This window comes from Tauraco erythrolophus, chromosome 3 (assembly GCF_009769465.1).
Source record: "Tauraco erythrolophus isolate bTauEry1 chromosome 3, bTauEry1.pri, whole genome shotgun sequence".
Lineage (NCBI taxonomy): Eukaryota > Metazoa > Chordata > Aves > Musophagiformes > Musophagidae > Tauraco > Tauraco erythrolophus.
The window spans coordinates 7,574,678-7,592,960 of NC_141467.1; the positions used below are offsets into that span (position 1 = coordinate 7,574,678).

General features: G+C 46.7%; 1 protein-coding gene across 1 annotated transcript; it reads left to right on the top strand.

Moving 5' to 3' along the window:
- The first annotated feature begins 9,285 nt into the window (after positions 1–9,285).
- Positions 9,286–16,040, top strand: LOC104371450 (N-acetyllactosaminide beta-1,6-N-acetylglucosaminyl-transferase). The gene is made up of 2 exons (XM_086608911.1): positions 9,286–10,207; positions 15,955–16,040. Exons 1-2 carry the CDS (start codon positions 9,286–9,288, stop codon positions 16,038–16,040), a joined length of 1,008 nt encoding a protein of 335 aa, XP_086465037.1.
- The last annotated feature ends 2,243 nt before the right edge of the window (positions 16,041–18,283 follow it).

Genomic DNA, 18,283 nt, shown 5'->3' on the forward strand with positions numbered 1-18,283 from the left:
TCAGTCCCCAAGCAGGCTGGATATTAAATTGATCAAACTGGTAATGAAAGTGGGAATTACTCCATCTCAGCCGACACAAGGCAGGTGACCTTATTAAAAAATATGCCAGTGTATTTAATGGGGTAGGGCAGCTTCTCAGGGAATTCATGATTAATGTGGCTATAACTCTGGAGATCCCACAGCTAACACCCCAGGAAAAGGTCTTGCTTCCACTATGAGACAATCCGGCTGAAATTTTTGAGATGAGGCTCTCTGAATACAGGAGCATGAATTCAGCCACCGATTTCTGACAGAGAAGACAAGTCACTCAAGAACTGCTGCCTTGAGTCAAGAACACGGTGGCCTCATGCTGGACATGGCAAGCTGGGTATGTAGGAAACCTCAGAGCCTGCTGAGGGATGCAACATGCCTCCCTGTGGTCTGTTCAGGCTACCAGGAGCAACCCGAACTTCCACACTGTTTAGTCATCATCGAAACAACAGAGGCCACTATCCGAGACACTGACTGCATGTAATGTCCTGAGCAAGACCTGACTTGGAGAAACCTCAGTATCCACTGACAACCAACAGCCTGGAGCTGGGCAGCATTTGCAGCTGTCTCGAGCTATATGCATGTACATGAAAAGGACTGACAGTGAGAAAAACAACCTCCTGTGCACCTCTGAGAGGGGGCAGACACTTAGGAGGATTGTAACATCCCAGCCCAGCATCGTGTCCCCAGCAGGTGCCAGAAGCTGAGGCCTATGGAAGAGCAAAGGAGCAAGGCAAGCAAGCGTGGCACTTCTCCTGACACCCTTCCAGCCTCCAGCCATTTGCAGGCCAGGGTCTTCCTGAGGTGGACGTGGTTCTGTTTATCCAAGAGTGGTCCTCTCTCTCACGAACTTATGCATCCACTTCTTGAACAGTGACCACAGAGAGATGGAGTGAGCAGAGATTTAGGAGTAAAGCAGCCTGTTTTCTTCTGCTTGCTGTAGGTACAGGGAAAAGAGGCCTTTGTGCATGTTCTTTGCAAATAAAAATGAGTATAGCAAAAACTAACCTGAATATAGGCTTGGGGTTCAGGCCATGGAGCATTACAAGTGTGAGCAACAGGCGAGAAGCTGTAAGTAGCTCCCAAACAGAGAAATTGAGGCAAACTGGAAGAAAAGAAACAAACACTCACAGAATTTTGAGACTGCAGAGTGGAACTGCAGTTCAAGGTGGGATCCAGGCATGCTGCAAAAGGAACATCCCAGAAAGCACCCTGAAATAACCCATCACGGGATAGAAAGCCCATGCCAAGGTACCAGCTGCCAGATATGATTGTAACTGGGGAACTTGATAAGAAAACCCTGGTGTGGGAGAGGCAGTTTAGCAGGAAGGGACCAGACAAAACGAGGCTGGCTGCAGGAGCTGAGGAATGCCATGTTGTGCAAGGCAGGAGATTTCCAGTAGTTTTCTGGCCTCTTTACAACCTTCTGGTGACCCAACACGGGGAGACTAGATTGTCCCTGCTTTTATAATGCCATCAGGGTCTGTCTTTGACCTCATAGCAAATGGTGATTGCTGCCACTGCCCTTCCCGTAAGACAGCCATAAAAAGTTTTTGCGTAAGCAGTAGAACAAGGGACCAAAACATAAGCATGAGCCTCCATACAAAAGAAAAGCAAACAGGGAGGTGCTTGGCAATTTGGAACACTCAGGAGTGGAGTTTGTACGTACATCAGCAGCTCTAGAAGATAACCGGGAAAAATATACGGAGATGGATGTGAAAACTTAACAGAGCCTGAAGAAAGGCTGGTTCTGAAAAGGGTGATACTGGTCAATTGGTGTAGATGGCAAGGATATGGGAAAAAGACTGTCTTCTCAGCAGGAGAGTGGCAATTTTAAGTGCAAGTTTGGGTCTTACACAGTGTGAGGCAGATGGATCATCAACACGGATTGCTTTGCCCAAACTGTTGGTTATATAAAGTAAAGCTGGCGTACAGTAAAGCCTCCAGAGGGAAAATGAGGCAATGGAAGCTAATCTTCGGCTAAACCTTAAGAAAAATACTGTACTTAGGGCTACAAAGGCAGCACTTCTGCTGACGGGAAGAAAACTGCAGCTGCACAGCACTGGCCGACTTCTTCCCCAGTCTGGCAGCGATCGTCACTAGTCACAGACTACTTCTGCCAGTGGCTTGTCATTACTCATTAAGAACCTGGCAGGCTCTAATGGTCATGGATGTCTAATATTATCACCTGAGCAGACTTGGAGTGCAGCGTGATGGGGACATTTTCAGTCCTAAACCCCTTTGGGAGACTCTGGAGCCCTACAAACCAGGTGGCACCTCACCACTGCTCACAGCCTGGTGGCTTTTTCAAGGCAAGTCCTGGTTTGGTTCTACCTAAACCTAATAAAAAGTCTGTCCCAGCCAGGAAGACTTTAAGGACAACAGATACCTGCCACAGCCCTCTGAAAGAGGATCCTGATGATTCGCCAAAAGGAAACTAAGCAAAGACATGGAACAGGCATCAAGCTAATTTGTGTTCTGATGAGAAAAGACATGAGAAGTGAAATACCTGTCAATAGGTAAACAGTTACAGATTTATCATTTATTAAATGATTTTTCTTTATGCTTAGGATGAATCACAAAAGTATCATACAAATGCTTTTCCTTCTAGAGTGGTCCAGGACTATCCTGAGCTTATCAAAATTGCAATGTTAATGGTAAGTAGCACAGATGATGAGCATATTTTTACATGATGACCAAGTCCTTTTGTTAACAGTTCCTACATGTAATAGGATTCCCAGTCCAGCTACAACCAGGCTAAGAGATACTGTAATACAGACAATCATAGGGAAGAGAGCTGGAAAAGACCTAGAAAACTACCAGGTCTGGAACAGTATGACCTGCAAAGCTGCTGAAAAAGCTATGCCTAACCTGCTCCTGAAAACCATAAGCGGGGAAAATTCCAGCCTCTCCAGACAATCTAATCCACATTTAACTGTTTATCACTACAAAGCTTCCCTAATGTCTGATCTTCACCTCTCCTGATGCTATCTAAGATGATTAGTTCTTGTCCTATGCAGAGAGAACATGGAGAATTGGCTACTCTGTTTGCATCACGATTTGCTTCTGGTTTTCCATTTTTGCATATTTGAACACTTTCTGCACTTTCTGCCTACTTCCTTTTTTTTCAATGACAAAATAACCATATATATTTTTCAGTCGTTCCTGACAGGTGATGTTTTCTAAATCCCTACGGACTGTCTGCTCATTTCATACCCAGTAATGAATTATATTGCCAGAATAAAAGAGCATGGTAACGCTAGACATTTAGTGGAGCCATTAGATATAAGAGGAGTGATTCATGTAGCTGCTCTCTCTCTGGCATAGCCGGACACCTACACCAGCAGGTAAGCCTTGCTTGGCAGAGCAGGTCACTCCCAACCTGCAGATAGAGTTGCTTTACTCCTCTAGCTGCTAAGGCACCTGTAGTTGGGAGCGGACCCTTGACCATGCAGAGATTGGGCTGCAGTGATGCTGCCCTGACCTGGCACCTCCCTAAGGGTCTGACACCAGCTGCCCTGAGGGGAACACCTTGGGTTCATGTTCATAAAGTTAGCAAGTGCCCACATGTTTGCAAAATCCAGTGTAAGCTACCTTTGGACGCTCCTCCAGTGCAAATTACGGTTGCACATGTACATTCGTACTTTACTGTACACTAATGCATACATTAATTTGCAGTAAGAACACAAATCTCTCTCCATGCCTTGACTACACCAGTGTCACCTGTAAAATCCACTCTTATTTAACAGAAGGAAACCAACTTCACCACCACAGCCTGCCTGTCCCTTATTAGGACATGTTTAGTTACGTCTTGCTTTCTCCACGCAGGAGGATAAATGAGCAGGGAAGATGAATGCCATGCTGTTGCTCCTGAGCAGCTGATGAGGAGTAGTTTGCACAGAGGTGAGTACGTGCCCGTGTTGGAAATCAATCGGAGAAGAGAGCAGTAGAGCACTCTGCTTTGGACTAGCAGCAAGTCTGACTTGCAAAATGTGCTCTGCTAGAGACTGGGGAGCTTACCTGTTCCTGAAACCTCCATGTCTAAAAGTCTGCTTGCAAATTCAGACAGGCAGCCAAGTTCCCACAGCATAAGAGGCTTTGAGTCTGCAGCTTGAGAGCATGGCAAGACAAAAGCGGACGGGATGGTGCATTGTCTGGCCCCTGCTGTTTGTGCAGACAGATGTGCTCACTGACTGCGTACGATTAGATCACTCAATGATTTTTACTGGACCATGTGAGCTGAGCTAGCGTTTGCCTTCATGTGTCATTTCATCTCTCCTCCCACTTGCTGCGAATGCTGCTGCGTTGTGACTGTCCGGTGTCACCAGTCTCTGCCTGGGAGCTCCTGTTTTCAGGTAGGCTTGTGTTCTATTCTCTTTGAATAGCCAGATTGTGGCTGGCTGGGAAGTGCAGGAATGCCAGGGGCTGTTCTGAACAGGAAAAAAAAAGGAGAGCAAAAGAGAAGAGAGAGGAATAAACTTCAACTGCTCTCGTGCTAAGACTGTTTTCTCTTTCCCCGTTATCCAGTATGTATATACCTTGCAGCTCAGGCAGGGCATGTGAGTAAAGGCATGTGTTAGAGAAGACTGCTTCCAGGCAGGGCTGCTCCAAGGGGAGAGTTCTGGGGAGACTGTGCACATTGCATGGCATTCCACAGCAGCACAAGACCAAGGCAGATTCATCACAGTGCAAGAAGGTGTAAGGGGGGAAGGAGATCCTTTACTTGGGAAAAAAACCAGCGGACTGTGGCTACCTGCATCTCCTAACCAGAAAAAGCACACTAAGGAGACATTGCTTGATCACGACGGCCTTGCTGTGATTTGAACAAGGGTGCCAATTCAAACTGACAGCTTTGTGTGCGAGGGTCACAAAAAGGAATGTCATGATACAGATGGTTTTGTCCTAACAATAGAGTAGAAAATGCCAAGTGGCTCCGAATAGACATGAAACGTGTAACGTTTGTCACTACTGACCGAGGCCAAACAGGAGCTCCAAACCAGCACGCAAAGCCTGTGCATCTTGCTTTTTAATTAGCTGACAAATTAGCTGAAACCACTTACTTATATTGATTAAGGCCAGGAGCAGTTTACTGAGTACTAACTATATTCCTAAGACAATATCCTCGTTGTTTGGAAAGGTCTGTTCCCATGCACCCACAGGGAAGCTAATTGCTAATCCTTCTGGGGAGTGTGTTTCCACTGCAGGAGCCACACCAAAAGCTCCTCTCACACTAAAATGAGAATTGCTACAAACGCAGGTCCAGAGAGCAATAAAAAGGAGCTGCACCGCAAGGCTCAGCCAGCAGCAGCTTTAGTTCTACCAGCGTGGATCCCTCTTATGCAGCCTATGTCGACAGCATGGTAAATTTGATTTTTTCTTTTGTCCAGTAACTCTGGTTTTGCACCCCAAAATATGCTTAGGTCCAGTACAAACCACGACAGGAGAAGCCACAGGCATCATGAGGTCTCCTGCCACCTTGTTGCTTTTTCACTGACATTTGGCGTAGTATGGTTCAGATTTACATCTAGATTTGGCTTCTCCCTGCATCTCAACTTCAGATAAGACTGCAAAATCTACAACTCACCAATACCTGAGAAAGAATTTTCTCATTGAGGTGGCTCATGTGATTTGCATACTCTATTTCTTTGTTTCCCCGCTCTTTTTTTTTTGTGTGTGATTTCTGCTTATAATCTGAGGCATGGATTTTATTTCACAAAGATGAGCACAAGGTAGACCCATTAAAAAAAATAAACCAAAAAACTCAAAGGTTTGGAGAGCTTGTTTTTCCACAGCAATCATTTGCATGTATGTTTTCAGGTTTTTAAATACTAACTGATATATCCCTAGTGCCAGGGAATCGAGGCACTAGGATTAAGAAATGGCACCAAGCATGCAGCCTTCTTTCCCCAAAGTCTAGTAGTACCAAAAGATCACGGTTAGTCTGGATTGCTGCAAGGGCGTTGCAGCAATGTCTGTGCAAGGCAAACACCCCACCAAAACACACCAAAGAACAGCTAAATCTTGCATTTTGCTCCTATGATGAACTGGCCTATCTCTTGTTTGCTGCATGTAGCTTGCTTGTTTGCTACGGACCATAGTAGTAATGCCAACTTCAACAACTAAGAGAAAACAATCTCTGTATACACACACACACACACACACACACACACGTATAAATACATGTATTTTAAGTTCTTAAAAGTTTTCCTAGCTGTTTAATGGGTTACACAGTGCCTAAAATAGAGTTTTAAAAGCATCTGGGCAGACAGTTTGAAAGGCATCTGAATATCTTGGAGGATCATATTGAGAGCAGCCCTGAGGAGAAGGACTTGGGGGTGTTGGTTGATGAGAAGCTCAACCTGAGCCGGCAATGTGTACTTGCAGCCCAAGAAGCCAACTGTATCCTGGGCTGCATCCAAAGCAGCGTGGGCAGCAGGTCGAGGGAGAGGATTCTGCCCCTCTGCTTTTGTGACACCCCACCTGCAGTGCTGCATTCATCTCTGGGGTCCCCAACATAAGAAGGACATGACGCTGTTGGAGTAGGTCCAGAGGAGGGCCACAAAAATGATCCGAGGGCTGGAGGATCTCTTCTATGAAGATAGGCTGAGAGAGTTGGGGTTGTTCAGCCTGGAGAAGAGAAGGCTCCAAGAAGACCTTCTAGCAGCCTTTCAGTACTTAAAGGGGCTACAAGAAAGCTGAAGAGAGACTCTTTGCAAGGGTGTGTAGTGATAGGACAAGGGGCAATGGCTCTGAAGTGAAACAGGGTGGATGTAGGTTAGATATAAGAAATTCTTCACTCTGAGGGTGGTGAAGCACTGGAACAGGTTGTCCAGAGAAGCTGTGGATGCCCCATCCCTGGAAGCGTTCAAGGCCAGGTTGGATGAGGCTTTGAGCAACCTGATGTAGTGGAAGGTGTCCCTGTCCATGACAGGGGGGTTGGAACCAAATGATCTTCAAGGTCCCTTCCAACCCAAACCATTCTATGATTCCATGATCTCAGCCTTTGATACTTTGGAAAAGCTACCTCTGCTCTCTGCCCACAACTGAGACTCCCCCAAGGAAAGCCTGGCTCATGCAGGAATCCTGGCACCTGCCCCCAGTTTTGCTTCTTCCACATTTTCCTAACTCCTGCTGGATTGAGGTCTCATGCTAAGACCATGGCACAGGGCTGTCTTGCAGCCAGCTGGCCCAGTGAGCAGGTAGGAAGATGTTGAACAAAATCGTCTATGGAGTGCACAGAGGAGAGGAAGAGGCTGCTGGCTTTATCGTCATCTGTGGTGATGGCAGTTTGTGTTACTGCGGTGTCAAGCGGTTGAGCGTTGTTCATGCTTGGATATAGTTCGCTGTAACAATGAAATTAGGAAGGAGCAGTGATTTGAAGCACTCCGGGCAGATCTGTGCACCTCAGGACAGCATTCACCAGTCACTGAGCTGGGACAAGTTTTCCCTTCATGGTGATGTTTGCTGTGTGTTTGTTCGCTGGGCTTGGATAGTAGTCTCAGCTCAGCACCTGCTCATCTCTCTGAATCCCCTTTTAACAAGTTGTACTCTTGGGCTATGGCAGCATTTTCCAGATGACTTCTCAGCAGCGTCAGGCGAGTTTCCGTTACTCCCTGGGACTTTGCACACCTCTGTTCCAGCCCCTTGGCTCCACCAGAGCCGTCCTCCCTCCAAAGGCACTGGTGTCCATGAAGACGGCTGCACAGGATCTCGAGCGTGTCCACAGCTGTCCCCACCTGTCCCTGCTGACACCCTGGAGAGAAGCAGCTCTGCTGCTTGCCATCACCAGGTAAACTTGGCTGCCAGGTCTGTCCTGCATCGGTGCCCTTCTTGGAAGACAATCTAGCCACAAGCCCTTACAAAGTTTCTCTGCTGCTTCTCTTCTCGTTGCAGCTTGTGATTGTACCCGATGGGTTGAAGTCACCACTTGCAGCCTTCAATCTGTTTGAACGGAGGCTCCCAGAGAGTGTTTGGGGCCAGGACAGGAGGAAAGTGCAGCTTCTGGGAGGGACCTGCCAGCGCCTGAGGTGGCTGGTCTGCTTGAGTTGGAAGGTAGGTGATGGTATTTCTGCTTTTGTAGCATGCAGGACTGCCCAGTCAAAACATTCATTGGTGTAATCTCAGATCATCTGATATCGCCTCAGCGTTACTTCGTGTTGGAGTAAAATGATATCATGTTGGAAAAAGTTTATATGCTCCAAACATGCTGTCTCATGGCAGCAGATCCACGTGAATGGCTTTGAGCAACCTGGTCTAGCGGGAGGTGTGCCTGCCTATGGCAGGGGGGTTGGAACTAGATGATCTTTAAGGTCCCTTCCAACCCAAACCATTCTATGATTCTATGAATAGACTCAGAGTTGGAAGAGGGAGAGTTACCAAGTATTTCTCTTTAGCCATAGCCATGCCAGAAGTGCTTGTTACATAAACACGATTTTATACCAAATGCATGCAAGGCTCTTAGAAACAAGGATGTCTCTTCACAAAGCCTAAGGTTAGCTTACATAGTCTAAACAGCAGGTTTCACTAACTCAGTTCCTTGTGATGGATGTAAGCCCAGAGCTCATCCCAAGTCATCCATGATACTTAGCAGAAACTATTTGGCAGACTTCAAGTTTACAAATGAAGAAAACATTGCTGCAAAAACCTGATGGCTCTGGTACAACTCTACACAGAGGAAAAAAGACTCTCCTACTTTTGATATGTGAGTGTTGGTGGCCCTATGCTGTAGCACAGTGTGCTGAAAAAGCCTTTTGAAATTCTGAAGTAGTGATGACATACACTTAGGTGATTAAAGAAAAAGTTCCTTTAAGAGAAAAAATAGAATGACACAAGGTAAATATGAGGTTTCCTGTCACAGGGTGCATGCACAGGGAGTGTTACAGCTACATGATGACACATGCAGGGAAAGTGGGGAGGGAGCCGTTCAAAATGCACCCATAAATTGAATTCAGGGACACTGTGAAATATGGCTGTTCATCACCGAGCCAATAATTATGCAAAGTGTCTGTTTAATCTTCAGGGAAGCTGCTGTGGAGCAGCTTCCATCTGCAAGTTGTTCGCCACTTATGCTGCTTCCACATCAACGACTACAAAACTGCTAATACTGAAAGAACGGACAGCAGCTGCATACTCTGCATCAGATGGATCCATGTGTTCCTTGGCAGGAATGAAGCACAGCCAGCAAAACAAGCTCTTTGTGGTGTCCGCTCTGAGCTCTTTGCAATATTTCAAGTGAGACTCTTTTTCTGAGCAGCGATGAACATGCTCAGATATTGCTTCTTTGCTGTCCTGGTTCTCAGTGTCTCACTTCCATTTGTTTTCTTCGCTGTTAATTTGCGTGCACAAAAATCTCTTAGGAGGCTGAACTTCTCGGTGACTTCAACTCTAGCAGAAGCCTGTAAAGATATTATTGAAGGTAAGGCGCCCTTCCTGAAGGAGAACACCTTAAAGACATCACTCAGAGAATCCAGTTGCACGGAGTACATCGTGGGGAACCACTACATCACCCGCGCCCTCTCGGCTGAGGAGGCCGCCTTCCCCGTTGCCTATGTCGTGACCCTGCACAAGGAGTTCGAGACCTTCGAGCGGCTCTTCAGGGCGGTCTACACGCCCCAAAATGTCTACTGCGTCCACGTGGATGCCAAGGCGCCGGCCGCGTTCCGGCAGGCGGTGCGGCGCCTGGTGGGATGCTTCCCCAACGCCTTCCTCGCCTCCCGGGTGGAGCGGGTGGTCTACGGCGGCATCTCTCGCCTGCGGGCTGACCTCCACTGCATGAGAGACCTGCTGGCCTCGGCCGTGCCCTGGCGTTACCTGCTCAACGCCTGCGGCCAGGACTTCCCCTTGAAGACCAACCGGGAGATCGTCCGGCTGCTGAAGGGCTTTGGGGGGAAGAACGTCACCCCCGGGGTGCTGCCGCCGCCCCACATCACCGTGCGCACCAAATACGTGCACAGGGAGAAATTATACTCTTTCTTTTCTTTCATGCTGCGGACATTCGTGCGCAAGGAGCCCCCACCCCACAACCTGACCATCTACTTCGGCTCCACGTACGTGGCCGTCACCCGGCCCTTCGTGGAGTTCATGCTGCGGGACCGGCGTGCCATCGATCTGCTGGCCTGGTCCGAGGACACCTACAGCCCTGATGAGCACTTCTGGGTGACGCTCAACAGGATCCCGGGTGAGTGCACCTTCACTTTTGTTTTCTGTAGATACGCACACGCGCGCGCAGGTGTGCATGTGCACGCACACATACACAGAGACGTGTATTTGTTGCTGACTTTGACAAAGCCTAGATGAAACATGTAATCAGATCGTAATTGATATAAAAGGCTGATCTATCAAATAAGCTTACTTGCTCTTTCTGACCACTGAGGGAGAGGTGAGCGGGTCCTGCAGTCTGTGCATCCCCGTTCTTCATCTGAGCAGGAAGAATCCTAGGGAATCTAAGTTCAAATGGAAATCCTTGGACATTTCGGCTTTTGACCTTTAAAAATTGAGATGAAGAAAAAGGGAGGAATAAAGATTAAAGTATGTAAGCTACGTAAGCGTTGTAGTGAAGGTGTTTTCTACAAGATGTTTATTTTGATGGGAGGAATTTTACTTTTCCACAAATAGAAGTCAGTTCCTCCCTCTCTATCTATTACTCCAGAGCCAGAAAATCTGAGTTCAGGTTAGAATCTGCTTCCAGTCTTCACGTGCTTTTCCATGGGCACACGCACGTGCACACACACCAGCTCTGCCTTACACTTGCAAAAAAAGTGTACTCGTAACTGCTGCCTAAACTCCATTGCACAAGGTCAAGGATTTGTTCAGAGTAACAGAATCAGAGCCGCTAATTTCATCTTCACCTTACGTATTTCCAAGTAGTTTTACCTCGTTCATACGACTGGGAAAGGTTGGAAGACGCATAGGACTTCTGCCCCTGCACACTGCTTTTAGGAGCACCTGGTAGGACTTTACTGCTCCTGACTCCCTAAAACTTCACAGCAGCCCAAAGCAGGGATATGAGGGATGGAAGCAAGGACAAATTTCTTCTCTTTTTTTTTTTTTCTTTCCACTCTCTCCTTACTGTAACTTGTGGGAAATGAAAACAGGGAGCAGTACCAGAGAGGCAGAGCACGTCTACTTTAACATAAGCAGCAGGTTGTGAGCACATTTTGCACGGCCAGTCGATTTCAAATTGTCACATAACTCTCTCTGAGAATAGTGCTTGATGTTCTGATAACTATATTTTACAATTGGCATGCACAAGATGCACAAATGATTACTGATGGAGATATTTATGCTATAATCGTCAGCATATATCATTTAAAGCTAGCTGACTTCTCCAGGAGGCTGGTTGCTGTGATCTTATTACAGTCCATTGCCTCCGAAGCAATAAACCTGGGACCAGATATGACCTCCGCAATCAGAAAGCTTCAGGTGGTTGCCATTTGTTGTACTGCACTGTGTAGCTTACGTAGGCTGTGCGTTTCGTTGTTTATCTCCATGATCGTCACCGTACGCTTTCCAGTGTTGCGCTTTGTTGTAACTTTTTTTTGGTGCTTCTCATTGTATCCAAAAGAGGAGGTCAAAAAAGATGAAACATTTCCATAGCAGATGTATTTCCTTCCTCTTCCTTTATTGCCTGCCATTGCTTTAGGGTGAACGAAAGTGGCCACGCAGCTCTGACAGATGTACTCAGGACTTGGGGCTGCTGTTGTCCAAGATTGTGAATCCAAACTTGCAAGAGTAGCATGGAGTGTCTCACATGAACGTATCCGAGCCAGATCCAGAGCTCTGAGTGACTCTGGGGTGAGAAGTCATCCCTTTCAGTTCATGGGGTGTTAGCCTAGGACTTGGTTCTTGGCTCTAGCAAAAATCTCTTGTCCAAGTTTGGCCAAGCCACTTGCTCCTACCTTTTCACGCATACAAACAGTTAGAGGCTTCCAGGCAAACAGAGAGATCACTTAAGGACCAGTTTGGATGTACAGCATATCATGAAAGAACTAAGTCAAACAGATATTTGTATCTTCAAACAGCCGTGATAATCTCAGTTCAGCTAAAAAATAAAAAAAGACTATTTGGTCCCCAAATCTTAAAATAGCATACTTATTACCCAGAGCCATGCAGTGAAGACCAAGATTTTTTTTTTTTTTTTTCCTCCTTAAAGGCTAGAGACTTTCTATCCCCATTCAGCTGGTTTTCAAATAAGTCTTAACTTATCTTTGGTGTTTATGTCAGGCCATTTATCTCCCACATGGCTCCTGTGTGACAGAAAATTCTTGAAAGTCACTTTTCAGATAAGGAAGAGAAGCATGGGGAAATTAAGGGAAAGTATTTGCAAAGTATGTAGGCCTGAAGTGACTGGCCCTAAATCACTTCCCCCAGGTGGCACAAGGAGGACATATGGTCACAGTGCAGGGTAGTGGCCACATCCCAGGCCAGCGGCATAACCACTTGGCCACCTTTCCCCTCTCTGGTCACGTAGAGCAGAAAGGAGGTTCTGGTCCCCGTGGGAGAGGTGTGCGTCCACAGTCCACACAACTGAGTCCTTCAGGGCAGCCCTACTGAATCCTCTTCCAAGCCAAAGTCCTGTCCCTGCTTTCATGGAATAGAGTCACAGCACATGCATGACCTGGGATGCAGGCAGTCTCAGGTGATAATCCCTCAGGGTACACACCAATAGGTCCATTGACATACATATACGTTGATCTGCTAGTAACTTATACATTTTTCAAGTGGGAAAATAAAGGGCAAGAGAAGTAATAGCAGCACTTCTCATTCAGAAACACCAACATGCTCTGCAAGGGATATCAGTACTATTATTTCCCACACACAAAAGCAGGCAGAAAGGGGCAAAATCATATTCCCAGTGTCTTAAACCAGACCATGGGCAAAGCCAGCACCGGAGCACTGACACCTGACTGCACTGCTGCTTCTGCACCAGCCCCATTTCGTTACCAAGGGTGAGGGTGCACAAAACGGCTGAGCTCTAAAAGCTCATTGCTGTGAAAATGGGAAATTTCCATCCCTGCCCACTCCCTTCTGCCCACCAGTGCTGTGCCAGTAGCTTTGCCAGTTCAACTCACTAGCTCTGAAGAAAAACAAAAACAATCTACTTTTTTTTCTGAGTCTGTGAATTGAATTGACTTGGTGATGAACCTGTCTGGCACTGAAGTTGGCACAAAGAAAAGCAGGGAGTGAAGATGTAAACGGGAGCAAAAAGGAGAGGAAAATGGGAAGGAGAGGAGGAACAGGAGCCAGACTTTCCCCTTCCAGTGACGGTGAGCCATCAGCCTGGCTCAAGCCACCTTCTACAATGCCATCTGTGCATTTTTTAACATCTGAGCTTGGAAGGGCAGGGCAGAAATATTTAAAGGTATTGCACGTGTTTTATCACTACCAACAGTTTCTGTTTAATTTTCATCCCAATACAGACATGAGATGTACTTGGGGAATGCAACACTGCTAGGTGAACATAGTTTTAGTATTGCATTTAAGACGTTTCTAGGAAATGAGGATACAAAGATACAAACTTTCAAGTCTCATGGGTTATATCTCTCTTACAAACTTTGCCTGTTTAGAACTCACATGTTCAGCTCTTTGTGCTAAAGCTTTTACCTACAGGAAGTTCTCTCTTGCATTGAACAAAACATTTGCAACAAAACAAAAGTCATATAAAGGCTCTGTCTGCCTTAACCTTCAAGATGATACCATGTACACCCTCCAAGTGACAAGTAAGCTATAAGGAAATATTCAAGAGTGCATCCTCAAAGCCAAAATAAATATGTTAAAGGGGCCAGCCCATAGTCTGAAGAACAAACATCATCTGTGTGCCACAGGTAGTTTACTGCAATGTCCTGTTAAAATGGCATGTTTTCTACTTTGACCTTTCTGCTAGGTGCTGCTGGCACCAGGATCATCTATACAGAGATGATTCTTCTGTCTTAAATGATCTGTGTTAACACCAGGCTGGAAAATGCAAAAAAAGTTTATTTGCAATCAGTCCTCGCCCTGGATCACTACATAGTCCTAAAAGTGGCTGTACTGGCAGGACTGAAGAGGCTTAGTGGTTACAGGAATGAACAGCCAGGCTGTTCAGGGACAGGGAATAAATCTCCAGAGGCCAGCATTTAGATAAGAGGCTCATTTCTCAGAGCACTTTAACTACCATTCTCATTCCTTCTCTCAAAACTGTTACAGAAAGCACTTGTGCACCTGCAAAGCAATTATTTTTTCCTACTTCCCTGCACCTGTTTCCCAAGTTTCTTGTTCAAGTTTCATTTTAGGGAATTTCTCCCATATTCAGGCATGCCAAAAAGGTCTTATTTTATCCAGTCCAGAGGGCTCATCACGCTGCTGTAACTACGTAAGGCCTTTTCTGCAGTCCTTCTCAACAGGCTCTTGGCAAGTTGGCCTCTGTCCTCTCTGCCCTGTTACAAAGAGAGCAGAACTGTTACTGCAGCCTGGCAAACATACCTGAGGCATTGCCTCTTTTACCTGCCTTGTCCTTCCCTTGTCCAGCTGCTCTGGGTGGCAGCTGTACTCAGGGTGACTTGCTTTGCCAGAGTACGTGCAACGGCTTCTGCCTTGCGGCAGGGACAGCAGTGTTTTCATAGCCACGGTCTTTAATCTCAAAATCTAACCAGCATGCGTGGGAGGTGCTGTACCACTGAAAAGCAAATGAGGTTTTAGCTATTTGGTCAGGAACAGATGCTGGCAGAGCATCCTCTTCTCCGCAGAGCCTCTGACCAGAGCCAGCCCTGAGGTGCTCTTGGCTCTGTTCGTGAGCGGATATGAAGGACCTCTCTGTTCCTAGAGACCAGGGGTTGCTACACCTGGGGCCATGGCTACAGCTGGATTTAGAAGTGAACTGCAGTCAAGACTCAAGAAATCAGGTGAAGAAGCAGAGAAGTTTGGGAACAACTCTTCTAGGAGCACACTGGAAAGGCACAGTGGAGTGTTGCACTGTGACATCTGCGCTGACCAAATACTACAAACAGCCCAGGCATAACAAGAAACCCATGTATCACCGGGAGAAATCGAATTTTGCATCTGCACTCTGATGCTTTCGGGGAAGGATTATTCCTAGCAGGATGCTGTGCCCCCAGAGTCCACTGTGTGGCTCCACAGAAATTGCATCAGCGCAGCTGAGAGGCCTGTGCAGGGCCACGAACAAGAGGAGCACCAGTAACTAGGTAACGATTTTCCACAGGTGCTGTCTTCCATCAGCACACCAATCTGCTTGGTCCTTCCTTATCTTCACAACATTTCTCCTGCCTCAATATTCTTTCCTTGCTCTCCATCTTTTGCCATTTCTCCCATGCTGAACTTTTTTGTTCAGCTCTCATTTGTCTTACACTGTTCCCCTTCCCTGTTGCTTTCCCTACTTCACGGTAAGTGCAGGAGGTTGCAAGTTCTAGTGTTCATCAGGATCCTTGTTGCAGGATATGCCAAAAAAAACCCTGCAAGAGCACACTCACATCCAGGCACACTGCTTTTCTACCTCACCCCAACCCCTGTACTAACGTCTCCAACTTAGGTGCACGTACAGCAGGGGAGAATGGGCGACACACTAGGCTACCGGGGGACCACTTGTCCAGGGCATCGGTCTCCGTTTTGCGCAGATGGAACGACTACTGCCAGTCCCATGATAAGTGATGTTAAATCCTTGGCAATCCCTTCTGGCTACGAGCTGCAAGAGAAAGCTCGCGCATAGCAACTGGCTATTACAGAAATCACCCGCTCATTCCCTGCCCCGTGCGAGTGCCCGGTTATGTTCTGGCAACCGAGCAAGGCTGCAGATGCATCCTGCCATGCTAGAGCAGCCCTTCTAAGCTTCCATGAAAAGCCTCTAACACGTGGTTCCTTTCTCTTCCCCAAAACGCTGGCGGCGTAGCAATGGTGCTGTACTCAGCAGTTCTCTGGTTCCTGTCACTGCAGAATACAACAGCAACAAGCCTGGGGTGGTTTGTCCTTACGCAGACGGCAAGGTGGTGAGCAGCCATGCCAGCTGCGAGCCACAGTAACGCACCTTTCTTCCCTGCTCTTATTCTGGCCAGCACAAAAGTCACCTGGCCACCCACAGGCAGCGTGGTCCTGCCTCTGGGATGTGCCTTGGACATGCACATGCCTCCACAGAATTCGTGAGTGGCACTTGGCAGTCACTTGGTGTAAGGGAAGCTGGGGGTCTGCAGGGAAAGTGCCAAGGCAGAACCACTTTTATTCCTGTTTTTGGCAAGAAGCCTGAAGAATGTGGACCAGCTGTGGGTCGTGTGTCCCAGAGAGGGGAGAGAAAAAAAGGAGCACCGTGCCACTTTTTTCTCTTATGCCAGCCTGAAAGGGACACTGAGTACACAGCACAACATCACTGCTTGCTGCAAAACTAGACAAACTTTCGCATGAGTGTGAACATGAGGTACTCGATTACCAGAAGAGGTGGACCACAGTGACCTGGGCAAGCCCGCAAACCCAGACCACTCTCCGATATGAATGGGCAGATCACAGAAGCACAGGACCTCCCCCACCTGGGGACACCAGCAACCTCAGCCTCTTTGAGTGAGGCTCTTTCTCGTGTGGCTGCTAATCTGACATGGAAATTTGGAACCCATCCACGGAAGATGATTTTTGCATTCTAGCTTGTGTCTGTTTTTCCAAGGATTCACCCAGCTGTGTGTCTACCACAATTTCAAGTTGTTTTGACACAGTTATGTATTATGTCTGTCTAAATGTGAAGACTCAGAGTCACCTCAGTGTTCTCTGAGCAGGAGGAAGGCGTGTCCGAAGAAGAGCAACGAAGCTGGTGAAGGGTCTAGAGAGCAAGTCTTATAAAGGAGCAGCTGAGGGAACTGAGGTTGTTTAGCCTGGAGAAAAGGAGGCTGAGGAGAGACTTTACTGCTCTCTAGAACTACCTGAAAGGTGGTTGTAGCGAGGTGAGTGTTGGTCTCTTCTCCCAGGCAACAAGCAATAGGACAAGAGGAAATGGCCTCAGGTTGCACCAGGGGAGGTTTAGCTTGGATATGAGGAAAAATTTCTTCACAGAAAGGGTTGTCAAGCATTGGAACAGGCTGCCCAGGGAAGTGGTTGAGTCACCATCCCTGGAGGTATTTAAAAGATGCGCAGATGTGGCACTTAGGGACATGGTTTAGTGGTGCGCTTGGCAGTGTTAGGTTAACAGTCGGACTTGATGATCTTCAAGGTCCTTTCCAACCTAAATGATTCTGTGATTCTATGATTTTAAGGTTGCTAACATATTCATTTTGTATTGGAAATTTGTTCATTCATAATTGGAAAGGAATGAAAATGATGGACAGTTTTGATTGCAAGTGGAGTGTTAAACCACCCTCAGACTTTAAAAGTACACCTGCCATCCTGAGGGCAAGTCCTTGGTTGGGAGCTGAATGGTAGACAGAAAAACAAGGAACAGAGTTGGCATACCGTATATCTCAGGTAATGGCAGGCATGTGGTGGGTAATTCTGTGAGTCAAGCTAGTACGCTCGCAAGACAGATGGGAATTGTCCTTGTTAAGATTTCACAGCAGTTTCCCTGAAGCAGTAGCTTCACATCCAAACAAGAGCTGGTGGCTCTCAAGGAACATCTCATTCACATGCCTTGGATGTAGGTGCTAGATACAAGAGTGATACCAGAAAATTCTGAGTAGCACTGCTAGCACATTAGCCAATCAAGTTAGCTGATTCCTTATTTTTAAGTTTTTATATGGCCATTTGCTTGCACAAACAAATCTGTTTTTTTTTTTTTTTTCCAGATAATTTAGCTTGCAGTGAGCTTCTCACTACAGCAACTTAATCCTTCAAAATTGCTTTGGTACCTCTCTATTCCACTGTCATTTGTAGACAGGCTCTTGGAATGATTCTCTGCAACGCACACGTCATACTAACTCGCACCACTGTGGTTCTGTTCTGCCTGTTAAAGTTGTTCCTTTTCCTTAGCTTAGCACCCACCCTTCAAAACACAGACAGACAGAGAGGCAGAAGCTTTTTAATAGGACTTCAGACAGTGATGCTAGTTGAATAACCCATGTTCTAGAAAAAAAAGTATTTTGTACCTATGTCTGCAGCGTTACTCATGTAACTAACCCTTGTTCTCTTCTTCATGTTCTCCATTGTTTTAATGAGACTTCCTGACTGAGCAAGAACTTCTCTTAGGAATAAGGTATTAAAAAAATAGGGATTTTCCTGTGCCTGTAACTGAGTCTCATGCCCACAAAGCTGTTGTAATCTCACCATCAAAACCTTCCTCTTTTGAAAAACC

Excerpts from the sequence above, each read along its gene's own strand:
- LOC104371450 (XM_086608911.1), top strand. The coding sequence starts at position 9,286 with ATGAACATGCTCAGATATTGCTTCTTTGCTGTCCTGGTTCTCAGTGTC. Across the intron at positions 10,208-15,954 it reads GACGCTCAACAGGATCCCGG|AATACAACAGCAACAAGCCT; the intron begins GTGAGTGCACCT and ends CTGTCACTGCAG.